The sequence below is a fragment of the Capsicum annuum genome, chromosome 4 (assembly GCF_002878395.1).
Source record: "Capsicum annuum cultivar UCD-10X-F1 chromosome 4, UCD10Xv1.1, whole genome shotgun sequence".
NCBI classification, from domain to species: domain Eukaryota; kingdom Viridiplantae; phylum Streptophyta; class Magnoliopsida; order Solanales; family Solanaceae; genus Capsicum; species Capsicum annuum.
In genome coordinates this window covers 230,905,281-230,926,994 of record NC_061114.1, presented here as the reverse complement: position 1 = coordinate 230,926,994, position 21,714 = coordinate 230,905,281, and the positions used below count along the sequence as shown (strand labels likewise).

Here is a 21,714-nt window from a genome sequence, read left to right as displayed (position 1 = left end):
CCATTTGACAAGTATGTCTGCCATAATATTTTCTGATAGTCCATAAATTTGTTGGTGTTTTTTGACCTCTGAGCATCCAATCACATCCAGATTCCCACCTCCTTCACTTAACAGTTCAATAATTCTTTTTTGATTCTCACACAGTGAACTCTCTATTACACTGTAAACTCCATATTTTTACAGTAGTCTTTAATTTTTCCTTACTAGGAGATGACTGCCCAGACTTAAGATTCGACTCTTTATCATTTAACCAAATTTTATATCCAACACCCTCTGATTCATAGGTAGAAGCAAACACCTCTGGATGATCTTGAAAATCATTCAGAAATGGAATGTTCTCTCTATGAAATGGTATGTTTTGTGGCACCTTAATGACTGGTTGTTGATCATCGTCATTATCATCACCAGAGTCACTCATTTCATCTGACTGATATGCATCATTCGGTGCATCACTGTCAGAATTATCATCCGCATGAGTATCAGCATAGACATCAACTTCTATCCTAGCTTGTATTTCAAAAACTCTTAGAATCTCTGGAACCTGAGGTAAATTACTAGTTCCTGCACCATCTCTAAAATTATAATGACGATAATTATCGACATCAAAATTTGCACCAAAATCAGTACATCCATGGCCATAATTACCGGATGGAATATCAACTCATAGTGTTATAATCTGTGATAAGAAGCTTGTAAAATTTTGAAATTCTGAGAAATTACTAGTCATAATTGTAGATGGTTCATAAAAATCAGAAGGGGGTTCATTAAGATTCAAAGAAGGTGTAGCAAAAATTAAAGAGAGAAAATTCAAATTATGTGTAGGTTCAACAACATCTAATGCTTCTGTTTTAATTTACATCTCTAACAAATCAAGATTCATCATATAACGCACTGTATCAGGCACCACCATAAACTCTTGCAAAGTCTCATTATCAAGTATGGGAATTTCAGAATAACGAACATTACCCTTCACAGTTGAAAATGACCATCTACCCGAAATAACAAGCCTTATCTCATTTAGATTAGTTTTCATTCTAATATGCAAGTTTCTAACTAGCCAATCATACTCAACATTTAGTGGAAGTTTAACAACTACACAAGCACCACAACTATATCTAACTGTATCAGATTCATATATGACATCGCCGCCCCAATACAATGCAACTCTAACACGTCGCTCATTCGATATGTTTAAACCTATAAAAATAACTTTAGTTATTAAGAAATTATTTGCTCAGTAGGGAGAGCAATATACTAAGAAAAAATTACCAACCTTTTTTACTCCAATTCAGATTGAAGGATACATCAACTGTAAAAGTATAATATTTTTGTGAATTTAGTAATGTACATGACAGTGAAGAGGATGCACATATATAGAGAGAGGAACAAAATAATTTTGAAGACTCTCTGCATAGAGTGTATTTTTAATGTTGCTTGAAAGTACATTATGTCCATGAGTCTTTAGGGTATGAAAAAATTATCCCCTATTGTCCCATCAATTCAGAAAATGGCAACCTTTTTTAGATTCTTAAACAGTAAAATTCACAGAAGGTTCATGACTTAAATGAGTCTTTCTTTAAAATAAAACATTCACTCAAGACTCATGAGAGTAGAACACCTTCAGTATAAATATACTTTGGAGAAAAACTCTTAAGGATGTTCCATCAATTCAGACTTTTCTTATGATGATAGGTCTTTCTTAAAATGTCAAATATACAGAAGGCTCATGACTTAAATGAACCTTTCTTTAAAATGTAAAAAAATCACTTAAAACTCGTGAGAGTAGAGCACCTTCAGTGTAAATATATTTTGGAGACTCTTAAGGGTGTTTTTGTAATTTGACTGAAGGTGCATTGTAAGGATGAGCCTTTAGTGTGTGAAAAATAGTCTTCCCTTGTCCCACCAATTCAGAAAATGACAGGCTTTTCAAATTTTGGGAAGATAAAATTTATATTGAAGGTGCATTGATAGAAACGAGTCTTTCTTCGAAATGTCAAATACACAGAAGGCTCATGACCCATAATGAGCCTTTCTTTAAAATGTAAAAGATTCACTAAAGAATCTTGAAAGTAGAGCACCTTCAGTGTAACTATACTTAACGGTCTGTCTATTTTTTTAACGTGAAAATTGCACACTGAAGGTGCTCCATAATCCATGCGTTTTCACCATTTTGGTCATGAAAAATTTGACAAACCCATTTATTGAAATTGTTGCTTATAAGACACCATTTTGATCCATCTCTCGTACAAATAAATATGATTAACCATTGTAAAAAGGTTTTTGCTTGCTATTCAGATTCTATAATAATGTAGGTTGAATTTGTATAAGAGGGTATTCTCTCATCTACAAGACATTGACTCAACAAAGGAACTCTCAATTTTTGTACTATAACAAAGGTCTGCATGATCTCATTTACCCTAGAGACGTATATCTAAACTTCCATTAGAATGGGCCAACCTTTCTTGATAATATCATTGATCTTTGCATCAATCTATGTTTAGATTCTTGATGGACAAAACCCTGCTGCATAGCCATTTAGCTTTGTAGGCAGTGTTGACCTCTCAAGCTCCTCCTCTAGAAAGTTTCCCATCAATTGAAGTAGGAAGGGATTCCTCTTGAGCTCAAATTTCTAGAAAATGAACAGTGATAATAAGTCAATCATGTGCTTCAAATGATCATTAGAGCAGTGACAATCAGATAAACATGAAGTATACTTCCAACAACATGAGGAAAAAAGAGTCCACCTAGTATACAAATTTAAATATTTTTTTATACACTTATATATAATTGTGTAATGATGTATAATATTGTGTATATGTAATTGTATAATAATATATATAATTATACAAAGTTATTTATATACAATGTTTAAACAATGTGTCTACATTGCATAAATGCGTATAAAATGGAGAAAAGGAAAAAAAAATTACTGAAATAAAAGGACTACTGTATATATAATAATATATAAATTTATAAATTGGTATATAAAAAATGGACTTCATCTTCTTCTTCAAATTCAAGCACCAAATTCATCCATAGCACCTCAAAACTATATCATATTATCCAAAATTTTAGAGTTGAGCTCCTCAATACGTAATCAATCTTTTGTAACTATACCCGCTCAAAATAAGATTATTTACAAAAATTCAATTTCAGTTTAAAGCTTCGAGCTTCAATAATGGCTGAACATCCACAAAAAATCATGCTACAGTCATTTCGAACCCTTTATTCCTCCCAGATGTTGAAACATTAAAAAAATTCTCATATCTACGCACCCAAAAGTTATGAATTTGTACCATCAAAAATTCCAAATCCAAATTCAATCTCCAATTGAAAGAGTGTACAGGTGGATGGTGGAATGGGATGACTGGAAGAGCCTAACAAAGATTTCTTAATATTTGAAGATTTAATCTAATTATTGAGGAAATCAAATAAAAATACAACAAGAAAGGAAAAAAAAAAAAAGACCAATTTAGAAAAAAGAGGAATGATATCAAATTGTTGGTGCAAGTAGAACACCGTTTTTTGAGACAAAATAGATAAGTGAAAGTAGATGAGCTTCCCTTTTCCTTCACTTAATTTTTTTTCAAGAAAATGTTAAGGAAGAAAGAGAAGAAGAAGGATAGAGAGAAAAAGGGGAAAGGAGATGAACGAAAATGGAGAAAGGGAGAGTGTTTTGATTAAATGATTGGATCTAAGAGATATTGGGTCATTTTTTATAAGAATTTACGAAGTCGGCTATATTTCGCAATGTAACTTTACTGGATGTACTTTTGTGTAATTTTTTATTGTTTTGATTAGGGGTCTACAAACCGAACCGTTAAGTCAAATCGAACCGAGGAAAAAAGGACTTATGATTTGGTTTGATTAGTTTGGTGTTGGCAAAAAAAAACTGATCCTTCTTGGTTTGGTTTGGTATTAGTAAAAATAAAATCAAACCGAACCGACATAATATATATATATATATATATATATATATATATATAATTTTAATTTTTTATACGTAAAAAATATTACTTATAATCTACTTTCTAATTATTTTTATTACTTTTTTATATTCAGAAAATAGATATATATTCTTGGGCCTTTAATTATAATATTTGTCCATTAGTAACAAATTAATATAAAGCCCAATATTAATATAAAAAGAAAAAATTATATATCATAGACAAAATACTATATTAATTACATGGTATGGTTAATGTTTTAAAAAATTACAATTCATAGTTATTTGGTAGTTTTAAATTTTATTTTTTTTTGTTCTATTGGCAAAAAAAAGGCAACAATGAAAACATCAAAACGCACGATTATTGAAGATATCTTCTTCAACATTTTTTTTCTTATTTTTCTCTCAAAATCACTCTAATATCCTTGATTTTATATTGAAGAAACAACAACATTGCAACATCACAATAGTGTTCTTCAAGAGACCTTCTTCAACTTTTTTTCTCCTTATTTTTCTCCTAAAATCACTTTAATATCATAAGATATCATCCTTGATTTTACTTTGGAGAACTTTTTTTGCGGATTTGTCACCACATAATATCCGTTTAGAATATTTATTGAAGATTTGAGGTAATTTTCAGCATTTTTGATATTAGATTTAATTTATTTATTTTTATATTTTGCAATCCTTTCTACCATAAATTTTGATTGAGATAACTTAGTTCAATCATTATTTTCTCAATTCAACTAAATTGTTATCAATTATATATTATGTGTCAATTATATATGCGTATATGTATAAGTTGTATATTAATTGTGTATATGATGTAATTGTATAAGTAGTATATGTGTAAGTCAATTGTTTAAGTCATATATGTCAATTGTATATGCCAATTATATAAGTCATATATGTATAAGTTGTTAATTGTATATGTGTATATATGCGCATATGTATAAATTGTATATTAATTGTATATATGATATAATTGTATAAGTCGTATATGTATTAGTCAATTGAATAAGTCGTATATGTATAAGTCATATATGTCAATTATATAAGTCATATATGCATAAGTTGTTAATTGTATATATATATATATATTTTTTTTCAACTGTATATCTGAATGTTTGTATATTATTATAGTGTATATTAAATAACTATATATCTGTATATATACAGTTTGCAGAATTTATATTGAGTGTGTACATATACATTTTGCATAGTTTATATACAAATATACAATTTTTGAAATTATACAAGATAAAAGAAAGAGAGGGGGGGGGGGGGGGGGGAAATAGAGGGACAGGAATGGAGGAGGGGAGAGAGAAGGAGGAGAGAGGAGAGAAAAAGTGTGAGAAAGAGAGGAATTTAAGGTATATCTATGTTTTGTAACTATGCAAACATTAACCATGTCTTGTAATTATAGACTAAAAGTTACCTATTAATATTATTAATTATTAAAATATAATCTTGTTCGAACATGTTAACTGAACCAGATATTAATGGTATACAATTACATAACATAACCCCAAGAATATGAAGATGATGATAATGAATCAGAAGATAATGAATAAAGTAACAGCAACAATGAACAACAAATATCGCGAAGAGAGAAAAGATAACAACGGATGAGGAACAAATATCGCGAAGAGAGAAAAGATAACAACGGATGAGGAACAAATATCGCGAAGAGAGAAAAGATAACAACGGATGAGGAGAGAGAAAAAGGTGCTTTTTTTTCTTCGATCCCCGTTATATATTAACTAATATTTGGATCAAAGTATAAATTTAAAAACTTATGAATTATTTTGAAATTTTTAAAACTTTCTTAAACCATAACTAAATAATTATCACCTCTATTCAATTATTAAGACTTGTATCATCTATATCTCATTTTAAAATTCTTTTATAACCTATGGCCCAAACTCCGACTATCTATATAATAATTAACCTACTAGTATAACATATTAAAATCAATTGATGGTATAAAAAAAAAAGTTACATAGATCCATTTTGAATTTTATACTCCCTAATTTTCTCAATATTAACAAGTTTTAGTTATTCATTTAATTCTTTTTACAATTCAAGAAAATTATCAGTATTTTATTTTATATCCATCTAGATTTTCAATTTTTTTTCTCTCTTACAGTTGAATTTTGAGCTGAAATCAGTTGACCGGACATCATAGTATAGCCCCGAAATAAACGGTTACAGATCGCACCTCGATTTCTGCAAACATGAAATAAGCCATCATCTACAAAACCCTACAAAATCTCCAATTTCATCAAAAGATATGATCTTTGCCTCGACAAATTCATATTGTCGAGGTATTTGATTCGATTGAGAAGTAAAAGGTAGCATCTGCTATGCGCGGGGTATTTTTGATGGAAATTGTTGTAAATTTGTGACTCATTGATCTTGGAGATGAGGGGTTTCTTCGTAATTGTATTCTTTTTAGCAATCGTCTTTATAGTTGTTGTATATGGAGCTTCATCAAATTCTGAAAGATCCGACCCGGAGGTTGAGGTCATACCTAGCTCTGAAGTTCCTTCTTCCAGTTCTCTATTGCCTCTCAAACCGTAAGTCCTCCCCTTTTTTTCTATGATTATTTTTGTTTTGTGAACTGTTCAAATTTGATGAGATGAGTGAATCAAAAATTTCCATATTCCCATGTTTGGATAAAGGAGGAGGGCTGAAGTTAAAAATAGTCAAGATGAATCCTTTGGAGAAATCTGTTGTAGCCTTGGTGGATAGATTACCTGGTACTGCTGGTGGGAGGTGGCAGATATATGATGCTGGTGTGAGGTGGCAAGTACCTGATGCTAGTGGGAGGCGGCAGGTATTTGTGGAATTAGTTGAGGTGCGGGCAAGTTGGCCGGGACACCATGGTTATCGGAATTGGGGGGGAGGGGAGTTAGTGGAAGGGGAAGGATACAGAGGAGTTGATCAATCAAGCGGGAGGAAACTATGAGATCAGGTTTAAATGAAACCTTTTCTAGCATTGGTGGATAGAGTTATCTGGTACCTATTGCTGGTGGAGGTGACATGTATTCTGTGGAATTTGTCGAGGTGTACGTAAGCTATCCCGGACACCACAGTTATTTAAAAAAAAGAGTGCAAGTATGTTGGCACCCAAGAGTGTAGATTAGTGATCAATGAGATCAGGTCTAAATCCCAGTGGAGGCAAGTGAGTTCTTCCCATCTGCCTAAATTTGGGTGGGCAGAGTTATCCAGTACTTGTTTTGGTGGTTGGGTGGTAGGCCATTGACACCACCTCATCCGAAAAAAGGATAGCGCTTTTAGGTGTTTCCTATGAATTAGCTTACTTAAGTATTCTGTTAATTGATTTTGCTTTATGGCCACTAGTAATTAGTTTTCAAGTTGTAGTATATCAAAACCCCGTCTACTTAAGTGTACATCGGGTTAGATTAGCTGAGTTGAAATGAGTTGAGTAATAATACGGGTCATGAAGCTACTCACCATATTTCATTTATGTTAGTGTGGGTTGGGTGGAAAATGTGTTGAGTGATAGCCATTGCCTTTCTATCAGATACGCCAGAAAAGTGTTTATAATGCACTTCAGTCATGTTGACCAATCATTTTAGCTGATTGATTCGGCTAAGCACATCTTATCATTTAATTCGTCCTAGTACGCACGCAACTTATTGAAGTTGTAGGTTGGACGGGTTACACATTTAATTGTCCAAAATTGACACCTTTAAGTTGGAGATCAACACAGGATAGAAGAGGAGCTAAGAGCTTATGAAAATTATAATCCAGTAGGGCAGAGAGTTCGGAGTGGGGTAAGGAAATAACACATACTCTACAATGGGAAAATTAAACAAGAAACGAATGTAACAGGCTTCACACTTGTGTTGAACAAAGCTGTTTTGTTGTTTATTTGAATAGATGATGTAGATGATGATGACATTTTAATGCATAGCAAAACTGTGGAACACTGGCATGGTAGTGAAATTTTTATTTTTTCAAGGTCGGTCAATACAGAATTTTGGTTGTTGTTTCTCGTTTTTAGAAACTTTAGAATCTTGATTTTACATTTTCTTTGATAAGATAATATGTGCAGGGTTGTGGACTTGTTCACCTTTATTTTTCATTTGCCTTATTTTTTCAACATCTTTCACTTGCTTTCTTCTTATTGTAGATTCTCTACTTTAGTTCTGCTAACCTAATTCAAGTGCAATTTGTTGTTGTCTTGTTTTGAAATCAGTAAACGTGACACAGCAATTGTAGCTGCTCCAGATGGCATGGTATACCTACTGGATCTAAAATCAGGAAAAGATATCTGGGCATTTAGGTCGGGGCCATCTATTTATTCTTCATATCAGGCTCTCTCTGATTATCAAGGTGATAGTAACAATGTTACCATAGAGGATGATAACTTCTATATAGATTGTGGAGAAGATTGGAAATTATACATGCATGGGAATGGCTTCGAAAAAGTGGTACGCTGACTGAACTTGTCCTCTACCATGCTCATTCTGAAACTTTACGCAGTTTTGTGTTGAGGGAATGCATTTCTGAAGAACTTTTATTACCTTATGGCACCAGTAGGTGTGCGATGCTTTTGAATCTTTTTACCAGAGTTTTTCTCCTTTTGTCCATCTATTAGTGTAAATATCATGACGAGAGTGATTGGTACAAACTTGATAATATTACTTCGAGAGTGCCGCATGCTCTCATGAAATGGTTTGACATTAAAAAGTGTTATAGGTATTTTAAACCCTAAAATGCTGCATTCCTTAATCTGCTATTCTTTTTTATTATCATAGGCGCTGCCATTCAGTGTGGAAGAATTTCTAAAACAAACTCCATATGTCTCAAATAGTGGAATCATGTTGGGATCAAAGAAGACCACTGTATTTATTGTTGATGCTAAAACCGGGAAACATATCCATACATTTAGGTCAGATGTGTTTCCTTTAGAAGGCGACACAGATATTGGACAAAATCCAATTGTACCAAGGGAGGATGTTGAAGGATGGGCAGCAGCGCAAGATACAGACTCAGAAGCTGTACATCCACTCTACATTATGAGAACAGATTATGCTCTGAAATATACTTCTTCAAAGACTGGAAAGGTTTTATGGTACCTAATGGTTGCTGATTTTGAGGCTTCACAGCAATGTAAAAAAATTGAGAGTTTTCTTGGTGATATTTCTGATCTAGAGGATCAATTGAATTCTGGATATGGAGTTTGTCCTACAAAGCCGGTTGTCCACCGAGTCAGGAATCTTAGATCATTAGAATCACTTTTTGCATCTGGTAGGCCACGTAATGCTCTTTCTGGAGATGTCAATCCTGCATTAAAACCTGTTTCTGAATTAGTGGAATTACCTCCAAATGAAAGATCTGCATTATATCAATCACTTTTTGCATCTGATAGGCCACAGAATGCAGATGTGGTGCTTTCAACTAGTATCACTCCTGCCTTGAAACCAGCTTCTGAATTAGTGGTATCACATCCAAACAAAAGAACTGATATAATGCATTCTTTTCGTCCATCTGTGACTGAAGAATTTAGGCTCATGCCTCTGCAGAGTGGAGATAATTGTCATATAAATACAGACACGAAATCTGATGCTAACTGGAATTCTGTTGTACTAAATACTTTCATGCTGCTCATTGCAGCTTTCTCTTTTACTTATACTATGCTGCGGAAAAGGCGGAAGTCGCACAAGCAGGCGACAGATCCCAAATTGCAAGCTGTAGCCTCAAAAAAGAAGAAATCTCGAAAGTCAGGTTTCAGCAAGAGCAGTACCCATAATGAGAAGAATAAGAAAAATAGTCAATATGATGACACTGGAGTAAGCGGTGTCGTTGCTGACACTGGAAAGAGTGAGAAGGTTTTGGAGCTGAATTTATGCAAGTATGATAGTCTTGTATATCATCGGAAGATTGGTAAGTTGCTGGTTTCGAACACTGAAATAGCTAAGGGGAGCAATGGCACTATCGTACTCGAGGGAATCTATGATGGTCGTCCCGTAGCTGTTAAACGTCTCGTCCAGACCCATCATGAAGTGGCTTTGAAAGAAATTCAAAATCTTATCGCCTCTGATCAACACCCAAATATTGTTCGTTGGTATGGGGTGGAGTATGATCAGGATTTTGTTTACCTGGCTCTTGAGCGTTGCACTTGTAGCTTATATGAGTTTATATCATCAGTCTCCAACTCCTACCAAAAGCAGTTTTCTGGTTATGACCAGGATGCCGGTTGTTTAAGTGAATGCACTGTAAAATTTCAGTGGAAATCAGGAGACAAGGATGACTTCCCGTTATGGAAGCCCAGTGGATATCCTTCAGCTCACATGTTAAAATTGATGAGGTTGGTTTATTGATATGATTGGTTTCTGATTTACTTTTATTGGTCTGAATTCCTTCATATGCGTGGAGACTCACTTCAATATCAAGTGCTTTTTCTCATGGATCAGTCAATATTAAATGCATGATATATGGCTTTCTCAGCAGTATGACTCTAAACTGAAAGTCACTCTCTTTAAGTTGGGTAATCTTAAACTTTTCATTTGAACTAACGATGCACTTGTCTTTACCCATCAGAAAAAAGTAACCAAGCCAGAAAAACTCCTTCTCTTGAATCATCCGACTCTCGGGCATGTTTAACTGGACCTAGTGAATGCTTATCCAACTCTTATTCATATTTTCAGACTGTTCACGTCAAGTTTTATTGAAGAAATTGATTGAACAGTGTGACGTAGGAAATGTTCATGGTAGCTTGAAACTTTTTATATGAATGGAGTCGGATACAGGAAATCTGGTTATTCTATAGCTTTTTTTGAGAGATAAAAAATTATGTTCATGGTAGCTTGAATCTGTAATAGACCATTAAGATTTACGTGGAGACAACTCGTGTATATGTACAGAATTATTTCAAGTATTACTATAGTGATAAATGTTTAACCCAAAAAAAATTATGTTGACAATTGTTTAATCTAAACCCCAAAGACCTTTCTATTAATCGGTTACACTAAATATGAGTTCTAAAAGAGTAATTATTTATAATGGATGGTGTCAGAGGAGTTGTATCATAATGATCCTTCACAAACTGTTAGAATTGAAACAGAAGATCTGTTAGTACTTGTGCAAACTTGCAGAGAATTCAATGACACTCTCAGGCAAATGAATCACAGCCTTTCGAACTCATAAGCTGAGAATTCTCACATCTATATTGCTAAAGCATCTAATAGGCTGCTATGGGAATTTCTGTCGTACTCAACTTCAGTTCCGTTTTAGAGTGTGATTCCCATGAAGCATTCTCTCATCTTTGTCTGAGAGTGCTATATTATTTTGATCTCACAAAAGGAAAATAAAGGCAACAACCCTCTGAATCATTTATTGAAGAACATCTTATTAATTTTTGAGAGTGCGAATACATGGTAATTTTTCCTTCAAATTTCAGGATGTGGCCCTCTTAGTGCTTGCATATTAGATGCTTCATGTCTTTTACCTGCCTTTTCCTTTCACCACTATTTGTTACAGTTCTTTCGTACATATTTGAGAGGCATTCAAAATTAATAATTAAGCCCTTTCACGAGTGCTAATGGCAGAGATATGGTTCATGGCCTTGCTCATTTGCATGAACTGGGAATTGTGCACCGGGACTTGAAGCCTCAGAATGTTCTTATAGTAAAAGAGAGATCTGTTAGTGCCAAGCTTTCAGATATGGGTATCAGCAAGCACCTTGCAGGGGACATGTCTTCATTAACCAAAAATTCCACTGGTAAGCCATAGTCCAAGAACTGCATTTTTTTCATTTGTAACAATTGGCGTTTCCTAGTGCATTCCTCAGCCCCAACGGTGCCTTATTTTCCCTTAGTGAAGGGTGAGAAGTCTGCTTTTGTTGCTTTTTTATTTTCCAATTTATTTGATATAAGTTCCATTCACTGTCTTTTTGTCCCAAATTTTTTGAAAAGCTGCTATTCTTTTCTATTTAGAGTTGATAATCCGTAGCCGTGCGATGGAAGCATTTCCTTTGCAGATAGGGATTTTTTTCAAACTTTCTTCGGCATATCTATTTGCATCTATTATACATGTGTGGATGTCACTCAGCCCGTGTTATTTCTGCCCTACAATATCTGTAGGCTCTGGGAGTTCAGGTTGGCAAGCACCTGAGCAACTTCGTCATGAACGGCAGACCCGTGCTGTGGATATATTCAGTTTAGGTTGTGTACTATTTTTCTGCATAACTGGGGGAAAACATCCATACGGGGATAGTTTTGAACGTGATGTAAATATAGTTAACAATCAAAAAGATTTATTCCTTATAGAGAATATTCCAGAGGCAGCAGATCTCATCAGTGCACTCCTACATCCGAATCCAGAGCTGAGGTAATAGCATCATGGTTTCCAATTTTTTCAATTTTTTTGTACATAGTAGTTCCCTGATATTATAAATTTGTTGATGTTCTGGTTTTCATTTTTGTACTTCCGCTGATGGCGGCATATGCCTTTCTGTCATCCCATAGGCCAAAGGCAGTGGAGGTATTGCATCATCCCTTCTTTTGGAACTCTGAGATGCGGCTCTCATTCCTCCGAGATGCCAGTGATAGAGTAGAATTAGAGGATAGAGAGGATGGATCTGAACTTTTGGAAGCATTGGAAAGTGTCAAGACCGTGGCATTGGGCGGTCTGTGGAATGATAAAATGGACAGTGCATTTATCAATGACATTGGTCGTTACAGGCGTTATAAATATGATAGTGTCCGCGATTTGTTGCGTGTTATCAGAAATAAGTTAAACCATTACAGAGAACTTTCAAAGGAAATACAGGAACTTCTTGGACCAGTTCCTGAAGGATTTGAGAGCTATTTCTCTACCAGGTTTGCTAGACTTGTAATTGAGGTCTATAAAGTATTTCATACATATTGTTTAGAAGAAGATATCTTTCGAAAATACTTCAGAGGCAGTCAAATTTAGCCAATGCTAGCGATGTTTTAAACCTTTGTACATACTGTAATTTGTAATATATAATCATGTATAGTTGACAAAACATATGTTTGTAAATGTTGACCTCTTCAACTACACTGATCATGTTCTTTCTGTTTCCCTTTTCTTCTATAGCTCGTTGCCACTATTCAGAGAGCGCGTTTTTAGGGGACTTTCTGCTGTGTCATGTGTGATGCTTATAGTTTGAATGTACCAGAGAAATACCTTTTCTGAAATGTATTTTCACAGTTACAAGTTTTTGTGTCTTAATGTTGTACCACAAATAGGCTTTATTTCCTACAAGACCATGGCATATTCTCAACAAGTTGCATAGTGACCAACCCAAATTATTGTTAACCTATACTATAAATCCCTACTAAACCAAACCAAAATGGAGGGTCCCTGAAAATGCAACCAAGATAATGATATTCATTATGGTAATGGCACCTTTTTGTGCAACTCCTAAATCTCTATTTCCAAAATATAGCAAGAATAAGCTCATAAATAGTTGTGTGTTTGTAAGTGCACCATTTTTGTTCTTTTTCCTCCTCTCACAATTGAGGTCAGTGGAAGCTATGATGTTTAAGGGAGAAATGCATATTTTTTGTTGACCTTTTCCCTCCTCTGGCAAGTGAGTTAGTGGAACTAATGATGAATAGGGATGACTAAAGCAAGATTATGATACTATTAAATTGTGTAATCATTTTATTTTGATAGCTAAAAGTACTAGAGAGCAAAACACATTTAGTTTTTTTTTTTCCTGATGAGGATGGTGTTGAGATTTGAATCCATAATTACTACATGCTCTTATGTAGAGGCGAATCTAAGATTTAAGTTTTATGGGTTCAACATTTAAAGTTATTAGCATTAAACCCATTATGGATTTCTATGTACTATTTGTTGCAATTTCATCAACTTCTACATACAAATTTATACTTCGTGCTGAAAGTATTATGCTCCGATGAACGCTGTGTGAATATGCTACATAGTCATGCTGAACTGTGTATCGGGGTCATGTCTCAATCCAAGTGTGACTGATCATTCAAAAATACCAGTTAAGCATCATTGGCTTGGTATCTCATCGACGCTTAAATGTTATTTACTTGACTGTATCTTTAACAGAGACAAGACTTCAACCAAAATCAAGTATCAGCTACAGCTGCTAACAGCACTCATCTTCCTTCAATTTGCAGTTCACTGCAAGCTTCTAAAGAGGCCCCCATACCTCCAAAGAAATGGGGTGCAATGGTTAAAAATCTTTCTAAAGGCTGCAATTCAGCATTTAACTTTACTCATCAAGCTTAAAATGCAGAAACTACACTAAAAACACGACGACAAAATCACCACCATTCACATGATACCAAAGAAAAAAGTATCAGAGTTGAGGCATACTTCAGTTTCATAACTCTTCCCAGAAACAAGAAATGCTATTGATTATATAAAGACTCTGCTAATATACAGTTAACACCCAATCTTATATATGATGAACAAAGCAATTCTATGTTGTCAAAATTGAAACTTGGTGAGAATCCCTATAAGAAATGTAGGCTGACATAATTGAATTAATGAACTTCATTTTGAGAAGGAACCTGTGATTCTCTCCACCTGGAATCCCTTTCCAAGTCATTTTCTATATTGTCATCAGAAACTGATCTGTCGATTTTCCTTCTCTTGCTGCCTCTGTTTGATTTATCTGATTTCTCATCAATAAGTGACAATAAAGTTTGAAGACGTTTTGACCGTGAAGTACTCTGACCATTCGAAACAACTTCAGCTTTGGAAGTCCGGCGAAATTTTTGCAGAATCTGGATGAAATATATTAAGAGAGCAACAAAGCATGCAATCCCACATATAAGAAATAGGCCTGAAAAGCTTCTCAAGTGAAGGCGATCTGATTCAAGCTCAGCATTGTCTAAACTGCACGCACTTCTTGCTAACCACTTGTCATGTATCCGCTGGAGGTCTCCATTCTCAGATAGCGTTAAAATTGCAGTTGACAAGTCGACAGCCAAGGGAGAGTCCCGAGGAAATGCCTGAATCAGAATAACAAGCAAAGAATAACAGAGGAAAACATGATTTCTGAATTCCGTGTTTCCAATAGATTATAAAAGAGAATCTAATAAAGCTTAATGGAAATGCAGAACCCCAACATCAAAGATTTTTTACACAAATACTCAGGAAACGGTTTTACGATGAAGTCTGCTTAGTGATATGCTACAAACATTTTCCAGGACATAAAGCTTTTAGTCAACAAAAATAGAAACACCAGTATCATGTTCACCTCAAAGACATCTTAGATAATATTGATTTACAAAATATCACCAGTATGAGATTTGAAAAATTCTTTTACATGCATTTGATTTCACGGACAAATGAATGCTACTCTTAATGCATAAGACATTCTTCCGAACCAGAAACTCAAGAAAGCTACAGATCCTCTTTCATACAATTTAAACGAAGGTGTACTTACAGAATTAGGATTTATAAAGGAAAAGGAAAAGGCACATAGAATGAGGAAAGTGAGCAAAAAGAAAAAAACTGTAGAAATAGAGAAACTTACAAAACCCCACCCACTTTTGGTGAATTCTTGACCTACAATCCTGAATTTGCACTGGTTTGACAGGAAAAGTTCTACATAGGGTCTTTCATCCACCACTGCAGCTACGCCCCCTTTTGACGAACCACGTTGAAGTGCCGTGGCATATTCTTCCGGTGAACCAAGGGCAACAAGTCTTGATTTTGGTATGCCAGTTTCCTCCAAATACCGTTCTGCAAAAGAACCCACTTGGAACCCGATTGGTTCATCAGTTTCTTTCAAGCTTTCGATCCCGTTAATAGGAGAATATAGTTGTTGCACAGTGAGGATGGAGGTCAAACTTGCAGTGTAACTTGAATTTATGATCAGAACCACAAAGAGCCATATGATCAGCACCATGCGACCAAGCGTACTTACCGTATTCTCTCCTACAGTAGAAAGATCACAAAAATTAAGAGAGTAAACATAAAATGCACCATGAAACAATTAAACTGAACAATAGTTCACTTACTGTGGGCGAAAAAGAGAGTTGAAAGGCTAAACCTGCAAGAAGAACAAACAATTGTCAGATAAATAGTCTTCTATAATAGAGAAGTTGCTCTCATTGAGGAGAAGCAATCCTTCTATAACAGTGCACACTTTTTCGAGTGATGGCTGCAAATCTATTCAAATCAAGTCCAATTAAACGATGGACCATGATAACTGCTCACAAAAAATTAAAACCGTAAACAAAGAACTTCCGGCTTTATATGTTCCCATTTTCTCAAAGAGAGAGAGACAGAGAGAGAGAGAGAGAGAGAGAGAAATTGCTGGACAAACACCATTTTTAGAAAAATTATTAATTCCAGAAATCTAGGAACTTTCAAACAACTACAAACTACAAAGTGGTAGGGAGAACACCATTTGCCCAACTGTATTCATAACTAATAAGGAGAACAGAGAACTAAAAACTACAATGCGGCAGGTGCAATTTATGAACCTCCAATCATTGAGTAGTAGGACTAAAGATCCCCATGGTGTAAAGGAGGAATTCGGGCAGTCAAGTGACGTTTAAAGTCGATGCAGGTGGTCTTTACGATCATACCAGATGCCATGACATTGGCCGCTTCAAAGGAAGAAGGAGATTAACACGTAAAAGTTGTTATAAGTTTTGTAAGATAAAGCAGTCGAGCAAACAAACCGCAATGAAGTAAGCTATGGAGACACGATATCTCTCTATAGTAGTGATTTGACCAATAGCATGGCTGTTTTCCTAACTCATATTATAGTTAAGTACAAATAGAAAGATACAATGACACATGCAAGTTTTGACATAATAATCATATCATCAAAAACCAATATTTTTTATCCCACAATCTAATTTTTCTAGTTCAATTAAGAGGAGAACAAAAAAGGAACTAGCACTGTAGCAGGAAACTATGTCAAGTTCTTCAAAAACAAGCCTACAGGATAATGTACGACGTGTATTCACAAATGTATGGGCCTATGCCACTAACATTAGTGGGTCTTTAGGCAAATCGTAGGCTCTTACTGGCATATAAATACACATTCCACACCATCTTGTTGGCCTGCTCACAACCTTTTATTTAGCAGTTCACTCCAAATCACAGTAAAAAACATGCAAGTATTGGGATTATGATGCTTCTTTTGTTAACAGACTTTGTTTTCACCATTTGGTAACTTAATATGAGAATGTTGACATTTTGTAATGATTTCTGTTAGTTGTAAAGCTAATTGACGTAAGATGGGGAAATCATCCTTTTGTTTTCTTAGAACATTTCATGTATGCACATAAATTTTATTTTTTTGAAGTGAGCATTTCCACTTTCCACATGGGACTTCTGGAGGCAAGGAATTATGTCCTCCTCCTTTATGTATTCACCTTTTGGTTATTAATATACAGGGAGAGTCAATGCTAAGCCCTCCACCACCACAAGGTGGTTTTAACCGGAAAATAGAAAGAAAAAAAAACCTCTGATCTCACCATAGAATGGTTATCAACTGCTGTTTGGGAGGCCCACGGAATTCATCATTGATTCGGTGCTCCAAAATCCACACTACCATCCCAACAAAGAGAAAGCAAATAGTGATAACTCCCCACATTTGAGCCGAAAAGGGCCTTAGGAAGGCCCAACCACCTGAATTCAACTTTTGGAATGGGGCCACAACAACAAGTCCAGATGCAGCATATGGCTGTGTGAAATCAACAACTCTAGTCCTATTCGTAACTATTGCAATATCACCAACAACACCATCAAATTTCTGGGAGCACACAAAAGCAGTTCATTCAAAATATTGTTAAAATCATCTACTGTTATGTAATTATTGATATAACATCCTCGCTGTCAGCACAAACTTACCCCAGCTGTGATTAGCCTCACCATATCGGTGTAGCTTGGATTTTCACGCCCATTTCCATAGGGGACAAATTGATGTGGAACAGCATATGGCAATAAGTTTACAGCAGCGATGAATACATCAATACAAAAACCTTTAAACTTGTTAGTGCCTGGAATTTGAGACACAAATTCCCGGTAACTAACTCGGATGGGCACCCCTATTCTCAGCTGCTTACCATTGTTTGGGAAAACCCATCCACGAGGTTTTTGAACATTGTTTCCAGGCCACACAACACTATAAAGTTTTTGGTTTGCACTTGAACGATTAGGTTGCCTCGAGTATAAGGTCTCGGGAGGCAAAATGGACAAGCCAGAATAGTTAGACCAGTAACCAACACGCCGAACACCTGTTCCAATTACATTTATGATATCATATGCTGGACGAATAAGAGATTTTTCTGGACTAAACTTGAATGGCCCCGTCAAACCAACAAAATCACTCTGCAATAAGTTCTTCAGCAGAAGTGGCCCACCATCGAAAATACTCATTGCTTCAAGGTGAAGATTACTTCCTTCAACTGATTTCAACTTAGTATCATTGGAAAAAGAAATGGTCCCTCCCTGATTAAAGAATGAATCTATGGCATGTGCAACTAACCAAACTGTGTCATATGCATGAAAAGCATAGGAATTTAAGCCTAATAAGCCACCTGTCAACTTGTTCCATCTGGATGAAAATGCTCTTTTATTTTCAGAGTCTGGAGTGTGTTGTCGCAAAACCAGAACTCCTTGCATGGTATCCATAGTATCTTGTGGCAGGGGAGGAGAGGAATCTAACACAGAGGTGAGCCAATCTGTGGATATCCATACATAACCATCACCCATCATTCCAAGATAGTGTGCCACTGAAAGCACCATGAATCCTAAGGCGGGATATGCATGTAGAACAATGACTCTAGATTCCATTAGCGCAACCTTTACCAGAACATCCATAACGTCACCTCGTGTGACAGTAACTCCAGGAGAAATCCCTGCTTTATATGAGATGCGACAGCGCCTTGTTGCAAGCGCATCATCTAATGCAGAGACACCATTTCTCCCATAGTCATCATCGATATAAATTGCTATCACCTCCTTCCAAGCATAATACTCGATGACCTCAGCTATTGCAGTCATCTGGTATAGATCACTTTGAGTTGTCCTAAGAAAATAAGGGAACTGAAGAGAAGAGAGCGTGGGATCAGTAGCGGCAAATGATAAGAAAGGAACTTGGAGTTCATTAGCAACATGGGATATGGTATGGGCAACCACAGAAGATTGTGGGCCTATTACTGCAACAACATCAGTCTCCATAAATTTCAAAGCTGCAAATAAAAGAAAAGTATTAGTCTATTTGAGATTCAAATATACCCTTAATGAGAGAAGTTGAAATTTTACTAGGCTAAGTGAATCAAGATTTTGAATGAATGCCACATGATCCTAATAGCACAAACCATCAGCTATCTCTATTAATTGTGAACTACATGGGCAGTTGACATTAGCAACGGCTTCCAAGCTACACTGATTTCCTCAAAGGAAGAACTAACTATCTTTCCTCTCGTTATTTCCTGATTCTAAAATTGCCAGCAGCTAAGGCAGTGTAACAGATATTAAAGCAAACGAACAGAGAAGAAAGTACCTCCAATCATGCCAAAAAAACCACTGCAATTGGAATTTTGGAACTTCACAACAAGTTTGGTTCCATGGAGAATGCTGGAGTTGGAATTAATATCTTTGACGGCCTCCTCAATTGCAATCTTGGCAACTCTTCCAATTGTAGAGTCAAATGTAAAAATAGCTCCAACATTCACAACAGCAGGCCTTGAAGAGCCATTTCCACTCAACCCGTCTGAACACACTCCAAAGCATAATAGGCAACAGAGAATAATCCAAACCACATTCATCCTAGATGAATGGCACAGCAGGATCTTTGTGTGCTTATATAGCATTCATCCTACCACTTTCTTCTACAAGGTAGAATCCTCAAACAGTTAGGTTCATTGGAAACGAGCATATCACATCAAACCTTTAGAAAAGTGACATATATATCACATCTTTCAGGTTCACTAAGAAAGATCATATATATCACATCTAAATATCTGTAATCCCTATAGTTTAACATGTTATCAAGTAAATGTTATGAGAGCTATACAAACTACATAATCCCCACATCAGCTTTATATACTTAGATTAAATATTGATCAAAAAGACAAACACTCGCAAATGAAACAAGAGCTCGTGCATATACATGAAAAGGGAAAAAGGAAACAGCTAGCTTAAACTGAAAAAAGGAATTAGATTCTATGCTAAAAAAAAAGCCTGACGTAAGTAATCAATAGAGAGGAAACATTATTGTGAACAGCCAACTTTCCCGAATCAATTAAGCTTGAGAAAGAAGCAAAATAAAGCAGAGAGGAGCCACATTCTTTTAGCCATAACACAAGTACATAAATAGATATTAGACTCATAGTAACAACTAGCAAGCAATGGAAAAAGTTGAGTCTGACATATTAAGGAAACCTTGAGACAAAGAAAGACACTCTTGAAGAAAAAGAGTAGCAGACAAAGGGTGCGTTCAGTATGGTGGAAAATCTTTTCCTATTTTCTCATGTTTAGATGGTCGAAATTTTTGAGAAATATTTTCTCCGCGATAATATAAGTAAGGAATAATGCAAGTGACACAATTAATATTCCACACTCACTCCGACACACCTCATCTTCATCCCACCCCCTACCCTCCATCTTAACCTCCCACTAACTGTATTTATCTAGATTACATACAAATGTATTTAGGATAATAATTTTTTGCTTGCGTACTGAAGAAAATAATGTACTATTTTCCTAGAAAACATTTTCCATCGTACCGAACATATCCAGAGTAAAAGATAAAGCATGAATAAACTAAAGTCAAGATTTTGAGCAGACCCTTTTTACCTCACAGCCAAACTCCCTTTTATCATAGCTGGTGTCTTCTTCTTGCTGCTAACAATGATGATCAAATTACTAAATTACTCTTTTATGCATTTAAGAAAACCCCTTTTAATTCTTTAACTAAAAAAAATTAAGAAGTTGAAATCTTGGTTGAGTAAAACTAGTAAAGTTCAGAACTTTGAGAAAACAAGTGACACTTGATGACAAATTAAGCAGGTATATAGGAAACTAAATACCCCAAAATAATTCTTTTTATTCAAAAGTTAATTAGGAAGTGAAGATACTGGATATGTAAAAATGGAAAGTTTGAAACTTGGAAAATCAATCAAGAAGAATTTATTAGGAGGAGACAAAGAAAGAAAGAAGAAAGAAAGAAGACTCTCACAAGCACGTGAATAAGTTGTTCTAACAAAGAGAACATAAATAAAAAATGCAAAACAAAAGAGGTAGTTGTTCCTTTTTTGCAGGTTCCGTATCCGTATTCGTATTGAAATCTAACTAAATTATTCAACTTAAAGGGATCATTTACAGAAAACGGTCTCTATAAAAAAATTCAAGAATACAACATCGAGACATCTGGTTAAGAAAAAAATAGCTTCATCCATGGCACTACATGATTAAATGATAAAAAAAAAAAAAGTAGTTCCAAACTTCAATTAAATTCAGAAAAAGGGAATTTTTCATGTTATTTTGGGTTGTACACCAATCAAAGAAAGAATGAGAGAGTTTGTGATTTGGATTTGGCCAAAGCAACGAATAAAGTGAACTCGAAAAAATGAATTTTTAAAGTTATGATTTTTGAAATTTTGAGTTTGCCCAAGCATTTTATTTTTTTTTAAATAAAAAATTACAGTTTTGTAAGTGAAAATGAAATTTCTTTCAAAAGCTAATCTAAACAATTTTTATAAATTTAAAAATATTCAAGGATGTCAAATAAATATCTAAAAGATAAATTTGATTTA

The 21,714-nt window shown here is 35.0% G+C and overlaps 2 protein-coding genes across 3 annotated transcripts; one reads left to right on the top strand and one right to left on the bottom strand.

Annotated features, from left to right (window-relative positions):
- Positions 1-5,944: 5,944 nt before the first annotated feature.
- LOC107866776 (serine/threonine-protein kinase/endoribonuclease IRE1a) lies at positions 5,945-13,025 on the top strand. Its single transcript, XM_016712739.2, has 6 exons — positions 5,945-6,525; positions 8,175-8,409; positions 8,737-10,289; positions 11,530-11,702; positions 12,064-12,310; positions 12,448-13,025. Exons 1-6 carry the CDS (start codon positions 6,371-6,373, stop codon positions 12,896-12,898), a joined length of 2,814 nt encoding a protein of 937 aa, XP_016568225.1. The 5' UTR covers positions 5,945-6,370; the 3' UTR covers positions 12,899-13,025.
- Positions 13,026-14,315: 1,290 nt separating this feature from the next.
- LOC107866777 (glutamate receptor 3.3) lies at positions 14,316-21,683 on the bottom strand. Of its 2 annotated transcripts, none has more exons than XM_016712740.2 (7): positions 20,756-21,683; positions 19,461-19,788; positions 17,804-19,146; positions 17,428-17,705; positions 15,955-15,986; positions 15,468-15,871; positions 14,316-14,940 (listed from the first exon to the last, which is right to left on the bottom strand). In XM_016712740.2, the coding sequence occupies exons 2-7, from the start codon at positions 19,768-19,770 to the stop codon at positions 14,470-14,472; spliced, it is 2,838 nt and encodes a 945-aa protein (XP_016568226.2). In that variant the 5' UTR covers positions 19,771-19,788; positions 20,756-21,683; the 3' UTR covers positions 14,316-14,469. The 2 variants fall into 2 exon arrangements, with proteins under 2 accessions (XP_016568226.2, XP_016568227.2); XM_016712741.2 differs by having other exon boundaries at positions 20,747-21,552.
- Between the last annotated feature and the right edge of the window lie 31 nt (positions 21,684-21,714).

Coding starts and splice junctions, on each gene's coding strand:
- LOC107866776 (XM_016712739.2), top strand. CDS start 6,371: ATGAGGGGTTTCTTCGTAATTGTATTCTTTTTAGCAATCGTCTTTATA. Junction 11,703..12,063: donor ATTAACCAAAAATTCCACTG/GTAAGCCATAGT, acceptor CAATATCTGTAG/GCTCTGGGAGTTCAGGTTGG. Junction 12,311..12,447: donor CATCCGAATCCAGAGCTGAG/GTAATAGCATCA, acceptor GTCATCCCATAG/GCCAAAGGCAGTGGAGGTAT.
- LOC107866777 (XM_016712740.2), bottom strand. CDS start 19,770: ATGCTATATAAGCACACAAAGATCCTGCTGTGCCATTCATCTAGGATG. Junction 19,147..19,460: donor TTTTTTTGGCATGATTGGAG/GTACTTTCTTCT, acceptor TTTTATTTGCAG/CTTTGAAATTTATGGAGACT. Junction 14,941..15,467: donor CCAAAAGTGGGTGGGGTTTT/GTAAGTTTCTCT, acceptor ATTCTGATTCAG/GCATTTCCTCGGGACTCTCC.